The sequence below is a fragment of the Rhopalosiphum maidis genome, chromosome 1, assembly GCF_003676215.2.
Source record: "Rhopalosiphum maidis isolate BTI-1 chromosome 1, ASM367621v3, whole genome shotgun sequence".
Classification (NCBI taxonomy): Eukaryota; Metazoa; Arthropoda; class Insecta; order Hemiptera; family Aphididae; genus Rhopalosiphum; species Rhopalosiphum maidis.
In genome coordinates this window covers 33,440,206-33,458,190 of record NC_040877.1, presented here as the reverse complement: position 1 = coordinate 33,458,190, position 17,985 = coordinate 33,440,206, and the positions used below count along the sequence as shown (strand labels likewise).

The following is a 17,985-nucleotide window of genomic DNA, read 5'->3' as shown; positions in this document are numbered from 1 at the left end:
CAACATAAAATAGTAAAATGTAGCTATTATAATTATGTATTGAAAAAACAAACAAGTTACTCAATTAATAATAATAAACAAAAAAACAACAATTTAATAAAATTTAATTAATTTAAACAAGAGGTTATTATTAATTAGGAGTTTTAATTTCATGTTTTAAACAGATTTTGAATGCATCCCATCCTTCATTTTTTGTGTATGACTAGAACAAAAAAAGTGCCAACATAAATTATTAAAATATATTAATATTTTAATATGTTTGTCTAAAAAATATAATATGGTTATGGAATATTAATTTTAATTAATGTTCATTTATTCAAATAAGGGTTTTCATAAAAATTGTGTTATTGATTTATCTAATGCGGGTTTTTCATAAGTTATTGAAGAATGATGATAGAATGATTTTATTGATATTTTAATTACTATAATCAATAGTAGAATAAAATATTATAGGAAATTGGTACCTTGAATCCTCTATTCAGGCGGTCCTTCATAATGGCAATAAACTCTCTATAACTCAACTGACCATCACCATCTTCATCAAATATGGCAAAGACGGTATGCACAAGATGCTTGCTTAAACTGGTCCCAGTACATATCTTGACAGCTCTATGAAATTCATCTGCAAAGTAAAGTACAATATTGTTTCAAAGGCTAATATAAAAATGTATAAATTAAAAATGTAGTTTGTATATCTAAATTTTGATCAGCGTTAAGCAATTGGAATTTATCTGAGTTTCTCAAGTAAAAATAAAATGATTGATAATATTATTGTTTAAACTATAATAATTGGAAAATATAATTTGTAGGTACAATAAAAGCAAATTAAAAACAAGTGTCACAATAAATCAAATCACACTAAAAAATTACATTATTTCATAACTTCTATTAAATGTATATTTTTAATAAATTGAGCAACAGTAGTCCCCACTACATTTTTAATTTTTATTAGTTGTTTGTGCTGGTCGGTTATTAATTCTTTATTAGTTATTACCTTTAGATATCGGGTGATCGGCTAGCGTATACATTCTCATAGCAATAGTAAAGTCCTCCAAATTATTTAAGAATTGACAAAACACTTTAAACTCGTCAAATGAAATGCCTGGTGGTATACCTTTGTCCATTTTGATTCTCTCTAACAATCGGTCCAAGTAGGTATCACACCTATTTCAAATGTACATTTTCAAATTATAAAAGTTGTTAAAAATGCGTAAATTAAATTGAAAAAACTTACAGATTTGTATCCAAGTGGGTGTATCTCAATAATATTTTGGCAAAATCCATTTCACTAATAGTATCTCCTCCTTTGGCAAATTGTTGGAATTCCATTTCAAGTACTTCAGTTTGTAGATTTTCCATAAAACTAACAAACAGTTACTACCATTGTATCATCACTTATAGATGTGTTTGATATTTGTTATTTGAATAAATTTGATTATTAGGTTATTGATTGTGGTCAATGTAGTTCAAAATAAGTGGAGAGAAGAATAAAATGTCCATTGTAATAGGTACTAGCTAGTAAAGTATAATAATAATACTATCCAGTTTACCTGTACTTTCCTTTAAAAAATAATATACTTTTTGAGTATATATTTAATGTTTATATAATTTTTTTTAGTACAAATGTCAACTAGATATAGATAAAACGTAGTTTTTACATTTTCCAAGTTTTTAGTAAATAAATGAATGAATTGGTTTTATAATGATTTATGTTGATTTTTTTATTCCTCATGTTTTTAAACAGAAAAAATACTTCTATCATTAACTAAGAGGGTAATTTCTGACAGAAAATTAAATATATACTTGTGCTATAACATACATTACTTTCAAAATAGAAACAAAATAAGGAATGAAACATATAAAATAAAAACAGTAATGAAATGACTTCTCTCAACTCTTCCCCCCCCCCAAAAAAAAGAAAACGTCCACCAGTGATTTATTAAAGCACTTGGTTGTTCAAAATATCTTGATAGTGAACCAACTTATTCTTACCAGAATCGTTAGAATAGCGTCCGATTGATATACGAATACTGTGGGAAGATTATATACACATGTGCCTAACACAATCTACGAGAAAAACGAATTTAAACTATTTAAAGCCTTTTATTTCATTTAATAATCTTATTTATTTATATGCACTACAACACCGCAATGATGATTGTGTATACTGCAATAAGTCAATAAATAATAATGGAATAATTATTACTTTCTGAAGTCTTCGTACAGTAGCACGTTGTCTCCTTTTTTGCCGAAAAAATGAACGATCAATGTAGTATCGACTAAATGCTTCTTTTGTAGACCCTGAGCGTCATCCACAAAATCGTCGGCGTCTATTTTATTTGTGTCAGACTTGCCGTCTTCCACGCCGTGTTTGTCTTTCCAAGACTGGCTGAAGATTTTTTCCATCTAATCGACAAATGTAAAATGTCAATCATACACTCCTTATCGAGTTAGTACGTATTATTAAGTAAATATAAGTTGTAGAATCGCAAATGTGTACGTTTATTAAACAAAAAATATTTTGTGGATAAATAAAAAAAAAGTCGTAAGCGCAACACGCAAACATAAAATGTACACATTATAGACATATGTGTGTGTATAAAGCAAAGCAAATAAATACGTAAACAATAAGATAAACCGACCAAATCATCAGCAGCGCGGTTAATGATGTTTGAATCTTCGTCCGGCACTCGTTGACTGACAGCGACTTGTTTCGTAGATAATTGGGACAACTGTAATATCACATTTATATAACAAAACGCCCGCTCAGTTTTTTTTTAATTAAGCCACGTAACATTTTGTACCCTTTACCAGCTTTGTCACGATTTCCATTATTATTAACATTTACTTTGCAGGATAATAGGGTAGACAAATACGGCGACGCTGTGTCGGTGTATCACAATTCATAAAAATGTACCTACCTACCTACTATGTATTCATTTTATTAAACAACACTAGTTATTTCAAAATCTACTAATGTTTTTGAAAATATTTTTTTTGTATAATTTGCAGTCGTATTAAAACATTCTTTTTTTTTTAATTATATTTTTATTGTAATTTTTTAGTATTTAATTTTTTGAAAGACATTATACATTTTTAATATCATATTTTAAAATGGAATATTTTTGAAGTATTTCGATACATACAAATCGAAATCCGACCGAGTAGTTTATGAGTTATAACTGTTATAAGTATACAGAGTTTAGGTGAGCGGAGTGAAGTGAAACGGAGATACACCGCAAAATGTTGGTCTACTACTCTAGACCAAGTACCTAGACCTACTAGACTCTAGTAAACTTTAGATACTTATAAAGCTATAAATAATAAGATAATTTTTAAATATATTTAGTCTTATAGTAACAATTAATTACAAATAATACAAAAAAAATAATTATATTTTTGAGTTTTAAAAATCATCGTTCAAACAATTAAAATCAAATAGTTTTTTAAACCGTCGTCTATAAACTACTCCAAAGTCCAAAGTAAATATAATTATTAAAAACAATTGTCCCTCAAGAATAAATAAAGTAGGTCTTTTTGTGTATTAAGAGGACGATACACTCGCATGTATAGTCACCGTCTTACAAATGTAAGATATAGCAAAAACTGTTTTGCGCTGATAGAACCACTCAATCTGCAGTAGGTAGTGATAGTTAAAACACTTAAAACTCCAAATTGATATACAATATATAGTTGAGAGCATTATCTATGAAATATCGTTTCTATTTTTTTGACATCACTTATACGAAAAAAGTTCTTATTGTTTCAAAATCCATTATTTCAAACTTGAATAATTTTTTTTGTTTCGATATCGAAAAAATAAAAACGATATTTCACAGCCAAAATTATCCTTTTTATGTGGTCAAAATTTAATTTCTTAGTTATGATTGTATCCTTCTCGGTTCTTTGCCGCTCAAAGCAGTTTTTACTATATTTTACATTTGTAAGACGGAGACAACACGTTCGGGTGTAGCGATATGATTTGTTTAAATAAACAAATTAATTATAAATTTAAAGTTTTAAATTTCAAAAAAAAGTTGTATGTACAATTAATACCTGATTAATTCTGGTGTGGTGATATTTATTTTAAGGATCGACCAAATTCTCGTTACGATTAATCAATCATTCTTTGCACTTAATGAAAATATCCTATTTGAGAGAGATTATTATAAATAGTCTATTCATTAGAGTAGACCATTGACCCAATCTCAATTATTGAATGTAAAGTTGTTGTTTCCTTTATTTATTAAAAAATATTGAGCTTTGGTTTTTTTCCAAATCTTCTTTATACATAATCCACGAATCCATGGGTTCCGAAAGTATTCTTCCATTATTTTTGTAATTTTTAGCTTGGACAGAGCGTAACTATAATATATAGTATATATTATGTCAACTGCTATCACCGATAGGCTAAAATTATTGAAAGTTAACGGCAGCATATTCAAAGACAGCTATTTTATCAAATACCTATATAAACATAATTTTAATATTTTAACTATAGGTATCTACTGAATATTACCGATATAATATTTATGTATCATAAAATACGTAGCCACACGTATATGAATTAGTTATGAAAACTCATAAAGCATATATTAGTAAAATAATTAGTTATTAGTTGTTGCTTAATAATATATGTTCTGAACAATAATTAAATAATCCACTTTGCTCGTATTTGATGTAAGTACCTATGCGTTATTTTATAATTTAATCGCACATATTTTTAGTTATGTTACAAAAGCGTACAAATTAAGTCCGACCAACCATGAACAAATAGACAAGTTAGACGAACATTGTTTAGCTATTCGTATAATAGATGATTAATGTATGATCTTTGTTATTGTAAAGTATGTGAGAATATTTGTTAGGCGATAGGTTATAAATAGGATTAATAGGAACAACAGAATTATAACTAGTACAAGACATTCAAATAAACGATTCAGATATAGACAAAATACAAGCAACAAAGAAAGCATGATATTAATTTAGTTTTCATGCGATTTTATTTTACAAATTTCGATTATAGAAAAATAATATTTTTGTCATTATTGAGTATAGGTACTCGGTACCCACGCAGTTGAAGTTTAAAAAGTCATATACAGTACCAACCACATCAACGATGTATTCTAGTAATTATTTATTTTTTAAAATTTAAATATTAAATGCTTATAAATAAATAAAATATTACTTCAATATTTGATATTTACTTAATTTTTATGAAAAAAAATTAATTAAAAAAAAGGCTATCATTAAGTAACATTAAAACATCTAATAAAATTGAAAAATTTGAATTTTTTTTTAAATGTAACTACATGCAATAATGTAAAGATACGCAGTTTCCCTGCAGTGTTAGATAGTAGAATAGCATTGTGTCTAAGGCAGTTTATTAATGCTGACCATATCCTAGACCTTTGTTCAGGCGTTGCAGGAAAACTGTACATTTTATTTATTAAAAAGTTTGAGAAATGTAAAGAAGAAAAATAACTATTATATATAATCACCACTTACGTACTTTATCACGACTTAATTTTGATTGGCGTATAGGATGCCACGTATATGTTGTATTCGTCTTACAGACGAACAAAATAGAACATTTTTATACTTAAAGAAGGGTGAATTAATATATTATATAATTTAAAGGTAGGTAAGATAATTATCTATGGAATCTCTGGCTTTTGAGGCTTTTATTAATATTTTAATTTTAAAGCAAGATATGGTCATTTAAAAATGCTCATAACTCAATTTGTATGTAAAAATAAATAAATTCGTAATTCCCTGGATAATAATCATACTTTTAAATTATTTAATGAGTCAATTAATTACTTTAATTTAAATATAACAGAATAAAATGGATTATTGTGAACGTAAATTTATCTATATTGTACATTTGTAAAACAGAGACAACACATTCAAATGCCCAGGTAACCTCATAAATAATGTTTAAAAACATAATATGTAGATCGGTGTTATCGTAATTTACTATTAGTGGTTGGTAATTAATATATTAATAAAAGTATTAGTGACTAAATAAAATAATATACACGTTAAAGTTATAATATTAATTATATATTACTAGACAACCTAAAACTAATTTATTTCATGCTTGTATGAATATGCCAGTGTACAGGTAATATTATATAATATATTATGTATATACATATTAATACTGAAACATCATACCACATCATGATCCTGAATTAATACAAAATAATGTCAAAATAAAAATAAATTAGAATCTGTTCGAAATTCAAAGTAGGTATATTATAATATAATACTAGTATTCTTTCCCACCAATTTTTACAAAATATGGTTTAAAAATTAAGATCAATAATAATTTTAATTTTAAATATATTTATCTAAATTGCATTTAAATAAATAAAACAAAGTATAAAAAGGTATATTTTTTATTTTGTTTATATACCTATAACTATATTTTTATTTATACATTTTTTTATAATTCTTTTATGTTTTGGGAGATTTTTCTGAGTTGGGAAAGTTTAGTTTCTGTTTTATTGGTGCATGCAAAAAATGTTTTTTTGATATTTTTATGTTTGGGTTGTTTTTGTTATTTTTTTTTTTTGTTTACTTTTTGTTTACTTTCGTTATTTAAAAAATATAGTTCAACGCTTTAAACGTTTGATTTAATTTTTTTATTAAAAATTAATAATAATTAATATCAAAATACAATAATTGTGAAAAGAAGTAAAAATGATTCAATGAACAAATTCATGAAATCTTAGAATAATTTTTTTGAATTAAAATAAATCATAATTACTAACTAATTAAATAATCTATTTTTCTGTATTGAAACAATGAAACATATTGATTATTATTTCATTTATTGTTGTAGATATAAGTAATAGAAAATAGAATCATGATTTCATTATTAATATTTGGTAAATGATAATGTTTAGTAAATAATAATTAGGGTCAAAACATTCAAATAGGTACACACGATATATTATATACTTTGAAATAGTATTAGTTGTTTTTGGATTTTAATCAATATTTCCTGAATTTCATTTAAACTTTTTAGTAGAATAAACACCAATTTGAATGATAATAGTATAAGGCTTTGCGGGTATACGCAAAATATCTCGGTATAAATAGGTAGTAATAATAATTTATTATAAGTTACAACTATGTGTGCACTATGTGTCATTGTTTAATAATATAAATGGTATCTTAAATATTTATGCTAGATGCCAAATATCAAATAGATTAATTTTAAGTTGGTTTTTAAATATTTGATTTACTTTAAATTCAGACAAAATATAACAAATCTTTAATTAGGTATTATATAATGTTCCATGATGGAATTCAATCTTAATTATTACAAAGTACTAATACCAAAGGGCCACCCTATTATCCGTATTTAAAAAGTATAATAAATAAATAACCATATTATAGACAACTCACTCACAATTTCTTTAGCATGTTTATTAAGATCTATTCTGAAGGCTGGTTTTCCAGCTAGGAGCCGTGTTATCTGATAAACATAAAATAAATAATAAAATAAAAGTAATGTGAAAAATTACATTGAACAACGACATTAAAAACCCAATATTTTTTTAAAACGACAAATATTTAGTGATAATAAAATAACACCAAAAACTGAACCTTTATTTATTATACGATCGAATATCGCGTTCTAAACAAATACTTAATTCAAATATGGTTGACATGATAAATAAATAAATAAATACGAAACACTTAACTTATTTATTGTTGTTTGTAGAAAATTTGTTCAATGAAATCGAACGAACTGAAAGATTTATATTTAAACACAAAAGAACTAAAATGAAATAGGTGTACCAAAAATTGAGGTATTGAACTCATTTTAATTAGCTTCTAGGGTGAAACAGTGGCATCATTTGGATCCCGCAAGGTAAATACTAGTGTATTTAAAATCCAATATTATCGTGATTTGACCCAATTCTTTAATTGGTTGGCTTGAAAAATGGATAAATTCCAGGCATGGTTTGCGAGGTGTATACGAATATGTGCATTAAAAATAAAATTTAAATGACGCCACTAAGGTGAAAAAAAAATTATTTTAGTTTGAAAATGGTAGGTAATACATACGTAATTTTGTATTCTTAGATTCTAAGATAAAATACATACCTACCTATATATCTATACATGCAATATGAACGTTAAACTACAATAAGGGAAGTAGTTTATACGTCCAGAAATTATAAAAATAAAAATATATAAATGAAAATTCAAAATGGTGAAAACATGCAGGATGGTATAAATGTATACTCAATAATTTAAAAATACAGTAAGACGTCGAACACTGATAATTATTATAACATGATTACGTATTAAATATATTGATAAATTATTTGTAGTAAATTGAAAAATTAAAATCTGAATAAGTTTAATCTTTGTATTACTGTATTATTAAAAATAAAATACTTATAGGAACTATATTACGTACAATAATTAATAAGAGATTGTGATTACGGTAGGTATATTATTCTTACCACCAGAAATTCATTTTTGTCTACCTTATGGTTACCATCTGTATCAAACATATTAAATGCTATACGAAATCCACTCTGTGGTTCTGTAAGCAAATGGTTTCAAATTCACAATAATAAGTATAAAATATGATGTCGAATCGGAAATATTTTAAATATAATCATTTTGATTCACTTACTGGTTAACACGGATAATAAAAACAAATATTCTGTATAAGATATGATTCCTTTGTCTCGGAGTGTTCGAAAAAGTTGTGAAGATCCCTTTTTTAGTCCAGGCACTTTATCACGAATTTCCTCCAAATCCTTATCTACCATTAAATGTCTCTGAAGTCGAGCTAGAAAACAAATATTTAAATATAAAGTATTATGAAAAATAATGGTTTTCCGCCAACGAATATAGTCTGAATAAAAAATATTAATCATAGGGACTTGAAATTGTTCACCATTGCGTTAATTATTATATTCTATACATAATGACATTTTCTAAATATTTAGACAAATTTTAAGTTGTTTAAATTCTACGATTCTATTAACATTTAGCATTGTTTGGTATTTGCGGTATTGTCTTATGACTTTATAAGTTAATAACCACAATATGTGATATAATATTATAATAATTATTAATTAATAACATAAAATATGTCATGTATTTGCCAAAAATGTATTCAATATGCTGTACTTCTAATAAAAATACTATTAAATCACGTATAAACGTGATAAACATGTATACGGCAGTGTAATGACCGATGACAAGGCGCTTATAGCGGAACTGTCTCTGGTCGCGTTGATTGTTTGGAAAACGGTGTACCCAGAATGCGGATGACGTGCAGCCACGGATAAATTTATTTTGTTATTTAGGGTATACGGTGGATAGATTAGATGGCTATGTGCACTAAAAACCAGATTAAATTTTATGTGCCACGAATAATTTGGATTACAGGCGACTAGGCGAGTCGATCTGGCAGTAGCATTACGGCGTCAGTTGTTTCACGAAAACACACAATATTGGAACTTTATCATGGTGATTAGCTACGTTCGATATGTCGTTGCCGTTTCGTTATATTTTTATTATCATTACCAACACGTATTTTTTCCAGAAATATGTATTGAATAAAACTATATATAATTTGTATAATTGTTAGAAAAAAGTATCAGGAATAGCCATTTAATAATATAGACTGCATGTCAAGTATAGTTGAAATCGGTTATTTTTAATGTACCCTCGTGTAAAAGTATGTTGACATACGATCGTTATAACGTGTTAAAAACCCCTAGGTTTCAGTGAATCCAATTCATATAAATTTATTGAAATCGGTTCAGTAGTTTCTCCTTAGCTTTATAATAAATATTAGTACAGATTTTATTTAAAAGTTTGTGAAATAATCTTATAATTTTGTAAGTAGTTGATTTGTTTATACCTCTAGGCTGCTCGTCGACGAATGATTCTAAAAAGTCTTGTGGAGTCATATAAAGTTGTCCATGATATTCAACTGAAGCGAACTTAATGAAACGTTTCTCGCGTGATGTCAAGTGTAGACCACTTAGATATTCGTCATTTTCTCTCTATAATGTAAATAAATTTTATAATTTTACCAATTTGATTATCAACAACAATATACATATATTTAATAGGTAATTAAAAAGTAAATATGTATATTTTAAATATAAATTATTGAAAATCATAATTATAAATTATTAACAAATATACTTAACTAGAAACATTTCACAATTTACATAATATATTATTATTTATTATATATTATGTATACATTCTACATTATCCTTTTGTCTAATCTAGAATAATGATTGGAAAAAAATATTTAAGGGCCTTATGATTTTAAGATGAATTTTTCTGACAAAACATTTTTTTTTAAAATTGTAATGATAGTTTGAAAGTTTTATGTAACACGCAGTATTTATTAATTATTATTAATCAGCATTATAGTATATAGTAGATTATTTAATTGAACATTTTTATAAATCATAGTAATTGTAACATAAGTATTCCAAAATGCTTAACATTTCTGGAAGAAACAATATACTATTATACATTATACCAAAATAAGTAGTAGTTTTTAGAACTAGATGATGATCTATACCAGCGGTTCCCAACCTTTTTAGTTTCGCGGACCACTAATTTTGTAAAAAAAAATTTGAGCCCCCCCCCCTCTCATAGCATACTTATATAAGTTTTCATAAAATTATAATATATAATATATATTACATACATTGTATATATAGTTATTACGAATAAAAAATTAAAAAAATTAAAAAAAAAACTTAATTCAACTTTATCACAAGATAAACAATTTAATGTGATTTTTGACATTGCTTGTTTTTCATGAAAAAGTCAATATCTGGATTAAAACTTATTAGTTTTAGTCTTGAATCACTCTCAACATTCAGTTTATTCCTAAATTTATTTTTTAAATAAATTAAAGTAGAAAAAGCATGTTCACATAGATAAGTTGTCGAAAAGCCCATCAAGTTTCTCAGTGCAATTTTAGCAAATGCTGGATAGTCTTTTCGAACACTTAACCAGAATGGCTTATGAAATAAAATATTATTATGATAAAAAATGTAACAAAAAATATACACAGTAAATTCCCGTTACAACGAATACCAACAACGAAATTTCCGTTCTAACGAAAAAAATTTGGTCCCCTGGAGTTCGTTGTAACGGGATCTTACTGTAATAATATTATTTTAAATATACATAATATTTAATATTATACCTATGGCTCGCAGCCCATGAGTTGGGAACCGCTAATCTATACTATTTTTTTATTTTATAAAAGATAATTGACATGTAACTCATATATTTCTTACTTTAATACAATTAATTAGAAAAATTCATATTTGTAATTAAAATTTATTTTACTTTTTAATTTGATGACTCTTGCAGAATTAAAATAAAATATATTACAATATATGTATGTATACGAGTATTATGTTTATGTATTACTAGTATTAGTAAAAATATTATTAATAAATAAATCATATTAGTATAGATCAAATCATTTTTAATACTCTATATTATTTATTAATATACCAAAAAGACAATAATGAGACCTACTGAATAGGATCGTAAAGGGGCAAAAGTTAGGTCCGAGTATAGTTTACCCCAAAACTGTAATTGCAGACCCTCATAGCAGTCGTAGCAGCTGCTAAAATAACAAATTATTATCCCGAAAAAGTATTTTTAAGATTATAGCTGTATACAAACACAAGAACAAAATTGATCGATTTCTTCCTTCTTTTCCATTGGGTTTTATTTCACACACATGGGTCATTCCAGGCGTTTGTCATCAAATGCGTTAAACAGATGGACTATCAAACTTCCTCGGGAAAAAACACAGCTGTACTCGGACACCTTTCAACGCCCTTATATGTAGTCGAAAAAATACATGGGCAATAAAGAAGAGTCGACAGTTAAGAACTTCTTGATAAGAACAATAATATTAAGGGTATATAAATTATCAAGGCATAGTTTAAATTAAACACTTTAACCCTTTTATACTAAAAAATATAGCTTGACGATTGATTGAACAATCAATCATGATGTCAAAATGTACGTGATGTTTAGTTTCACACGACTACGATCTTGGAAACAAATCTAATGGGCTGTTAAAATAAAAGATATCGCAAAGACATCAGACTATTAAGGAGAAAAACAAAGGGTTATTTTTATTGTTCAAAGACCCAAGCCATATTTAAACATTCAAAACAATGAATATTTACGATCTCACAAATTTTTAGATGGTATCCAACTATTCAAGGAAAACATATGTAGGTAGGTACATAAGTAAGTATACATTGTACTTCGGTTCCAGTTGTGTTGTGTAATACTAAATACTACATACGTATTTGAAAGTACCATTATATTATAATATGCAATTACATAGGTATATAATTATAGTTACAGTAAAATGATATAGGTAATTTACTAATTTGTAATATTGATGTAACTTTCAGTTTTTAGGACGAGTAATTTTATACTTGTAAAAGTTCATTAGAAAATCATCGGGTATCTATGACCTATGTCACATATTATTTTACTAATTTTTGGTTTTTATAAATATAACAGTCCATATTTCCAATGAAATGTTTTTTTATTAAATTGAATTAATTATTAACAGTAAATTATTGGACTTTGACATAATAAACATGTAAAACCTACAACGATTATCTTAAAGGCAATAAAATATTTAATTTTTAAATAAATGACTATAAATAATAATAACAATAAAGCTAAACCTTTGATCTTAATAAGTTTAAAATGATAGAAAGATTTGTTAATATGTAAAAAAGAATTTATAGAAAACATTATATTAATAAAAAAATCAAACAGAGTAATATAATATATAATATTTTACAAAATTACATTTTTACTTGTTTTATATTTGGTCTGATTTCTGATTCATAGACGCCGACAGGAAATTTATCAGGGAAGGGCGTAATAAAATCAAATACCAAAAACTATTATGGGTGTGTTAAATTTGAGTTCAATGATATATATAATTGTAAATGAAAAACGATACTGAATGAAAACAGTCTGTCAGCCTTTATCATCAGTTATATTTCGAAATATGTTTTTTGATACAATTTTTTTTCAAAATATTACATTTTAGAGTTCTCAAATATTTTATCTTAGTCGTTGTAGCAGAAACTACCGTAAAATAAATTTTTTGACTGGAACGAAACGATAGGTACGATTCTAACACTTACTTAGTAGAACGTAGTAAACATACATACTTATAATATTTTTGAGAAATAAAGGCAGTAAATATATTGCCATAATACTGACGTAAACATATACAATTTAGAAATAGGTAAAAATTTTTAGCAAACCTATTACATATAAGAAGATAATATTTTATTGCTATAGACTGAATTATAAATAGTATCGTACCTATTACATTATTTATAAATCACTATTATAATAATATTACCTATGTTTATTATTTTTAACATTAAATTCATTATTTTTATATTATCTGTATGCATTGAAAATAAATTTTTAAGATAAATTATCAGTTCAATAACAAAATATTTAAAACGAACTAGGCATATCGATAATCATATTTTATTATGTGATTTATAATAAATAAATGAAAGATTGAAAAAACAAACTCTATTAAGTATTTTCATGTTTTAGCATATTATTAAATATAATTATATGATGGAATGAATTTCATCACGAGACAAAATTAAGATAAACGATCTCAATGTATAATTTGACTTAAAACTTATTTTTTTATTCACGTACTGGCAGGACCCAATAATTTTATGTTTTACTATATTTATGTAAGTAGGCCTAAACATTGAACAATAAGATGACAAGGGGGTAGACTTGACGAGTTCAGATAACATCAGTGTTATAAATGGTTGGTTGGTGAGACACCACAGGGTATTTTTGTCGGCTGTTTCATCATTGTTTTTCATTGGTTAATCAAAAGTTGTTCTTACCCGTGGCATACTGATTTTGTTATATCGTTATCGTCATCTTTAATTATGTGTAAATATTTAATATTTACTGGACGAGTTAAAATCTTGGGAAAAAAATACTTTTAACTATGATTGCTATATAGTCGCCATGCTTTGCAGTACTTATATATCTTGTAAATCTTTTAAACATTAAACATTGAATCTACTCATCCATCTATAGTTGTATTAGATAGTTTAGAAATACCTATTATTTTATTATACTGTACTAATATTTATATACATATTACTAATCAATTTTATTCTTATAAGTTATAACTTCATTTATAATACAGTATAAAAAAATTTTAAATTTTAACAAAAAATATAATTTAAATTTGGGATACGTATCGATTTAACTGAACATTTCCAATTTGTATTTACTTATCCCGCTTGAATTCTTAGCAAGACACGTATGTCATGATTTGTATGCGTTTTTTAAATGTTTTTTTTTGTTTTTAGATTTTATAACTACTCTTTAAAAAGTATAAATTATAGAAAATACCTACCTATAATTCATTTGTTTTTTTTTTTTTTTTTTTGGTGTCCCAAATCCCGCTTTATTATAAAGCGAGACGTTAATATCCCGGTTTTTTTTATAATATTACATTTCAAAAAGTTGTGTCCTAGTGAGTGAGTTAAAAAAAAACCCGACCCTAATACAATTATAGTTTTAAATTTAAATAAATACAACTGACAACATATTAATATGTATTTACATTAAAAAATTGTCTAGTAATTATTTAATAACATAATAAATAACATTATCTAGTGTAGAATACAATATATTAATAATACTATATTGGTGTTGAACATAAAGTTAAATTATGAATGTGTAAAAATAAATAGCTATTATAATCCTATTCAAATTAAAAATAAGTTGACATATATAAGCCATTGTTATTTATTTATGTTTTTATAAATATATAAAAGAACAATATAATAATACATAGATAGGTAAGTATGTTTATTTTGATTTTAGTATAAAATGTTGTTTCTTTTTGTTCTTTAAGTAATGTGTAAGTCATAACATTTTAGTTTCACAATCATATTACAGACAAATGGGCTTTTGACTTAGATTGAAAATCTCAAGTGTTTAATAAAGGAAATATTAAAATATAGTACAAAAAAGAATTGATGAGAAAATGAGAAAATAAGAGGTTGATATTGTAGAAAGTTAAAAGCCAAAATGTGAGATAAGAAAATAATTTTAAAAATGAATTGGTAAGCAGAAATAAGTGGTTTGAGAAAGAAGGAATGTCAGGGACATCAAATTAAAGTAATTTCATAATAATTACTAAAAAATATTATTATATAAAATTATTGACCTGATAGTTTAACACTATTTACCGGATTTAAATAATGGGCGCGCCAGCAATCGCAATTGGTAGTAGAATATTTATTAATTTTTAACAAATGATCACCAATGAAGTTATATATTAGTATTCGACTAATTTAAATTTAAAGAGTGGGCAAATTCTAAGATACATTAGGTATGATGGTTAGTCCTGGTGGCTACCTAAAATTATAGAATCGTAATTTAAATTTATGTATTTATATATTTTATACATAACTAAAGTAGATAAATAAAAAAAAAGTATAGTTTAACCCATACTGTGTAGATAAATCTTATAATTGTCAATTAGATTATTATAGATAATTCCCTACAGTAAAAATATTCTGGTACAATAGCCCTCTTATAGAATAATATGATAATGTGTATTAAAATAAAATATTTTGTAGATGTATCCGCTTTAAGCAAAGGTTTATCATCTCTACACAAAATGTTTAACTCCAATGAAATACATTATTTATTATTGGTTTTACTTACATTTTTCTTTGAATAGGCATACACTTTGAAGTCAGATGTAAGCCCATATGCTATGATACTTATAACGCCTGCCCCTGCAATCCCAGCAACCTTTGAATATTGCCGTAATAGTTGAGAATTCGTAGAAAATCGACGACCAGTAGGAATACTATTGATTTTATACAGCTTTGATAACTGAATGCTACATCTCAAGACTTTAGAAGAATTCATCGTTTTAGCAAGTTTATAAACTATAATATACTTAATACAACAATTATAATCAAACAATTAAGTCATAACTATAAACAAATAAGTTGATTTTTCTTGTTTGCTAAATTTAAAAAAAAACAAATAAATAATATATAATAAGTTGAAATAGTTCATATAATAATATTATATCTATGTTGACATATTGATAAGTTTTCTGATATGATGATGATAAAACATATGGCAGTATTGCCAGTATTTTGTTACATTCTAATTACTAGATGGCGATAGTGAGATGTTAAATACTTTACAGAATTTACTTTTTACTATAAATTATAATATTATTGTTATAGTGTTATTGTTACTATTCTTATAGGCTATAGCCCTACACATTTAGGCACAAGTGACTGAAGGGAGTACGTGACGTGTCAGTCGATGAGTCGACAGTTGTCGAGTTACATTTTGTTCACGTATAATTTAATATCAGTTATCATACATGCAAACATTTTATATTGGTTATAATGGTAATTGACTAATTGAGGTATATTGGTATATATAATAATAATACTTACTTATTTAACACCACTAAAGTAATAAGTCTACCTATACGGCAATAACTAAAATTATAGTGAAATTTTTACCAATTCTGCATACCTAATAACTAATAAGTCTATTCCACTGTTGTATAATATTCATTGAAATTCTTAAAAAAAGGACAAATAAAGGAACAGTTTAGAAGGTTAGGTTAGGTTTGTATGTTAATCTAAATGTCTTTAGATTAATTTTAAGCTACCTATTTAAATATCTTTATTTATTTATTTTTTAAATAGTTTGATGCGAAATTGTTTTTTTTACGTTTTAATTTCCATTTTAATATTTCGAGAACATTTATATTTTAAACACTAAAAACAAAAAATTCCAAGAATAACTTACGACTTTAGAAATCTTGTATCAATGATCAATGTTTCAAGCTTTTGGTATCAAAATTAAATATCTTATAAATTTGTAACTACAAATTATAATTTTATAATCTGCATTATTATGCACTTTAAACACTAGAAAAAAAAATTGTATGACTATTTATTTTTGATATTTTATAATGGGTTTGGGTACAAGAAAAATTTAAGAGGAACTTAGTAAACATTTTCAAGTTATTTTGCACAAAACATTAACCATATTATATACATATGTAAAGAAAAAACTAATAGGTTGAAAAGTTAAAGTTTATAATAATAAGTAATAATACAATAATAAGAATCAATATATTTAAGAAATTATGTTAGGAATGTCCAAGAAATACTAATACATTTTTTTAGTGATAACTTCAACACACTACAATTATTGTTTTTTAGAATTTCAATAACATAATATAACAAAGTAGATTTTGTTACAAAACTAATTTTTAATAACTATAATTTATGTTAATTACAGTTATAAACAATGTAAACTGTAACTACTAACTTGTAAATAGTTTGATGAAGCATCAAAGTTGCATCAGTTTAGCATCAGTTTTACCTTATACTTTGAAAAATTATTGAGACCAATTGGAATCATTTAATACAATAGATTTTTTGATAGCTATATGATTGTATACGATAGGAAAATAATATTAAATTAAGTCTCTTTGTATTAAAACAATACATTTCTCTCGTCCCTCAATATTTAAAGCTAATTAAAGTAGATACATATTTATGTTTCCCCTATTTCTGTCTAAGATTATTTTCTAGAACACAATCACTAATTAATATCTAGTATTAAAAGTATTCTATCGATGTTATTATATGTGTAAGGTTAAATTTCTGATTTTATATGTTTTGAATAGATAAATAGAATATTCGTAGTAGGTACCTTTTTAAAAATGTTGATGCTAATTATCAATTTATACGTATTGCCTACCTAGTATTATTATTTAATATGTAAAAATAGAGGACATCACTAATTTATTAGTCTTTATTTTAGGATTACCAGATGTTTTTAAAAATGCAAATCATTTAA

The 17,985-nt window shown here is 25.4% G+C and overlaps 1 protein-coding gene across 3 annotated transcripts; it reads right to left on the bottom strand.

Annotated features, from left to right (window-relative positions):
* Window positions 1-34: 34 nt before the first annotated feature.
* On the bottom strand, window positions 35-16,147 carry LOC113550663 (calcium uptake protein 3, mitochondrial). 3 transcript variants are annotated; one of them, XM_026952634.1, is made up of 11 exons: window positions 15,805-16,147; window positions 9,908-10,052; window positions 8,666-8,824; window positions 8,490-8,572; window positions 7,424-7,489; window positions 2,643-2,732; window positions 2,207-2,406; window positions 1,235-1,363; window positions 995-1,164; window positions 465-622; window positions 35-202 (listed from the first exon to the last, which is right to left on the bottom strand). In XM_026952634.1, exons 1-11 carry the CDS (start codon window positions 16,012-16,014, stop codon window positions 131-133), a joined length of 1,482 nt encoding a protein of 493 aa, XP_026808435.1. In that variant the 5' UTR covers window positions 16,015-16,147; the 3' UTR covers window positions 35-130. The 3 variants fall into 3 exon arrangements, with proteins under 3 accessions (XP_026808435.1, XP_026808436.1, XP_026808437.1); XM_026952635.1 differs by lacking the exon at window positions 2,643-2,732 and having other exon boundaries at window positions 15,805-16,146; XM_026952636.1 differs by lacking the exons at window positions 2,643-2,732; window positions 7,424-7,489 and having other exon boundaries at window positions 15,805-16,146.
* Window positions 16,148-17,985: the final 1,838 nt, after the last annotated feature.

Bases quoted from the DNA above. Each gene is read 5' to 3' on its own strand.
- LOC113550663 (XM_026952634.1), bottom strand. From the start codon at position 16,014: ATGAATTCTTCTAAAGTCTTGAGATGTAGCATTCAGTTATCAAAGCTG. The intron at 8,573-8,665 runs GTAAGTGAATCA...ATTTGCTTACAG, and splicing joins TTTATTATCCGTGTTAACCA to AACCACAGAGTGGATTTCGT. The intron at 1,165-1,234 runs GTAAGTTTTTTC...CATTTGAAATAG, and splicing joins ACCCACTTGGATACAAATCT to GTGTGATACCTACTTGGACC.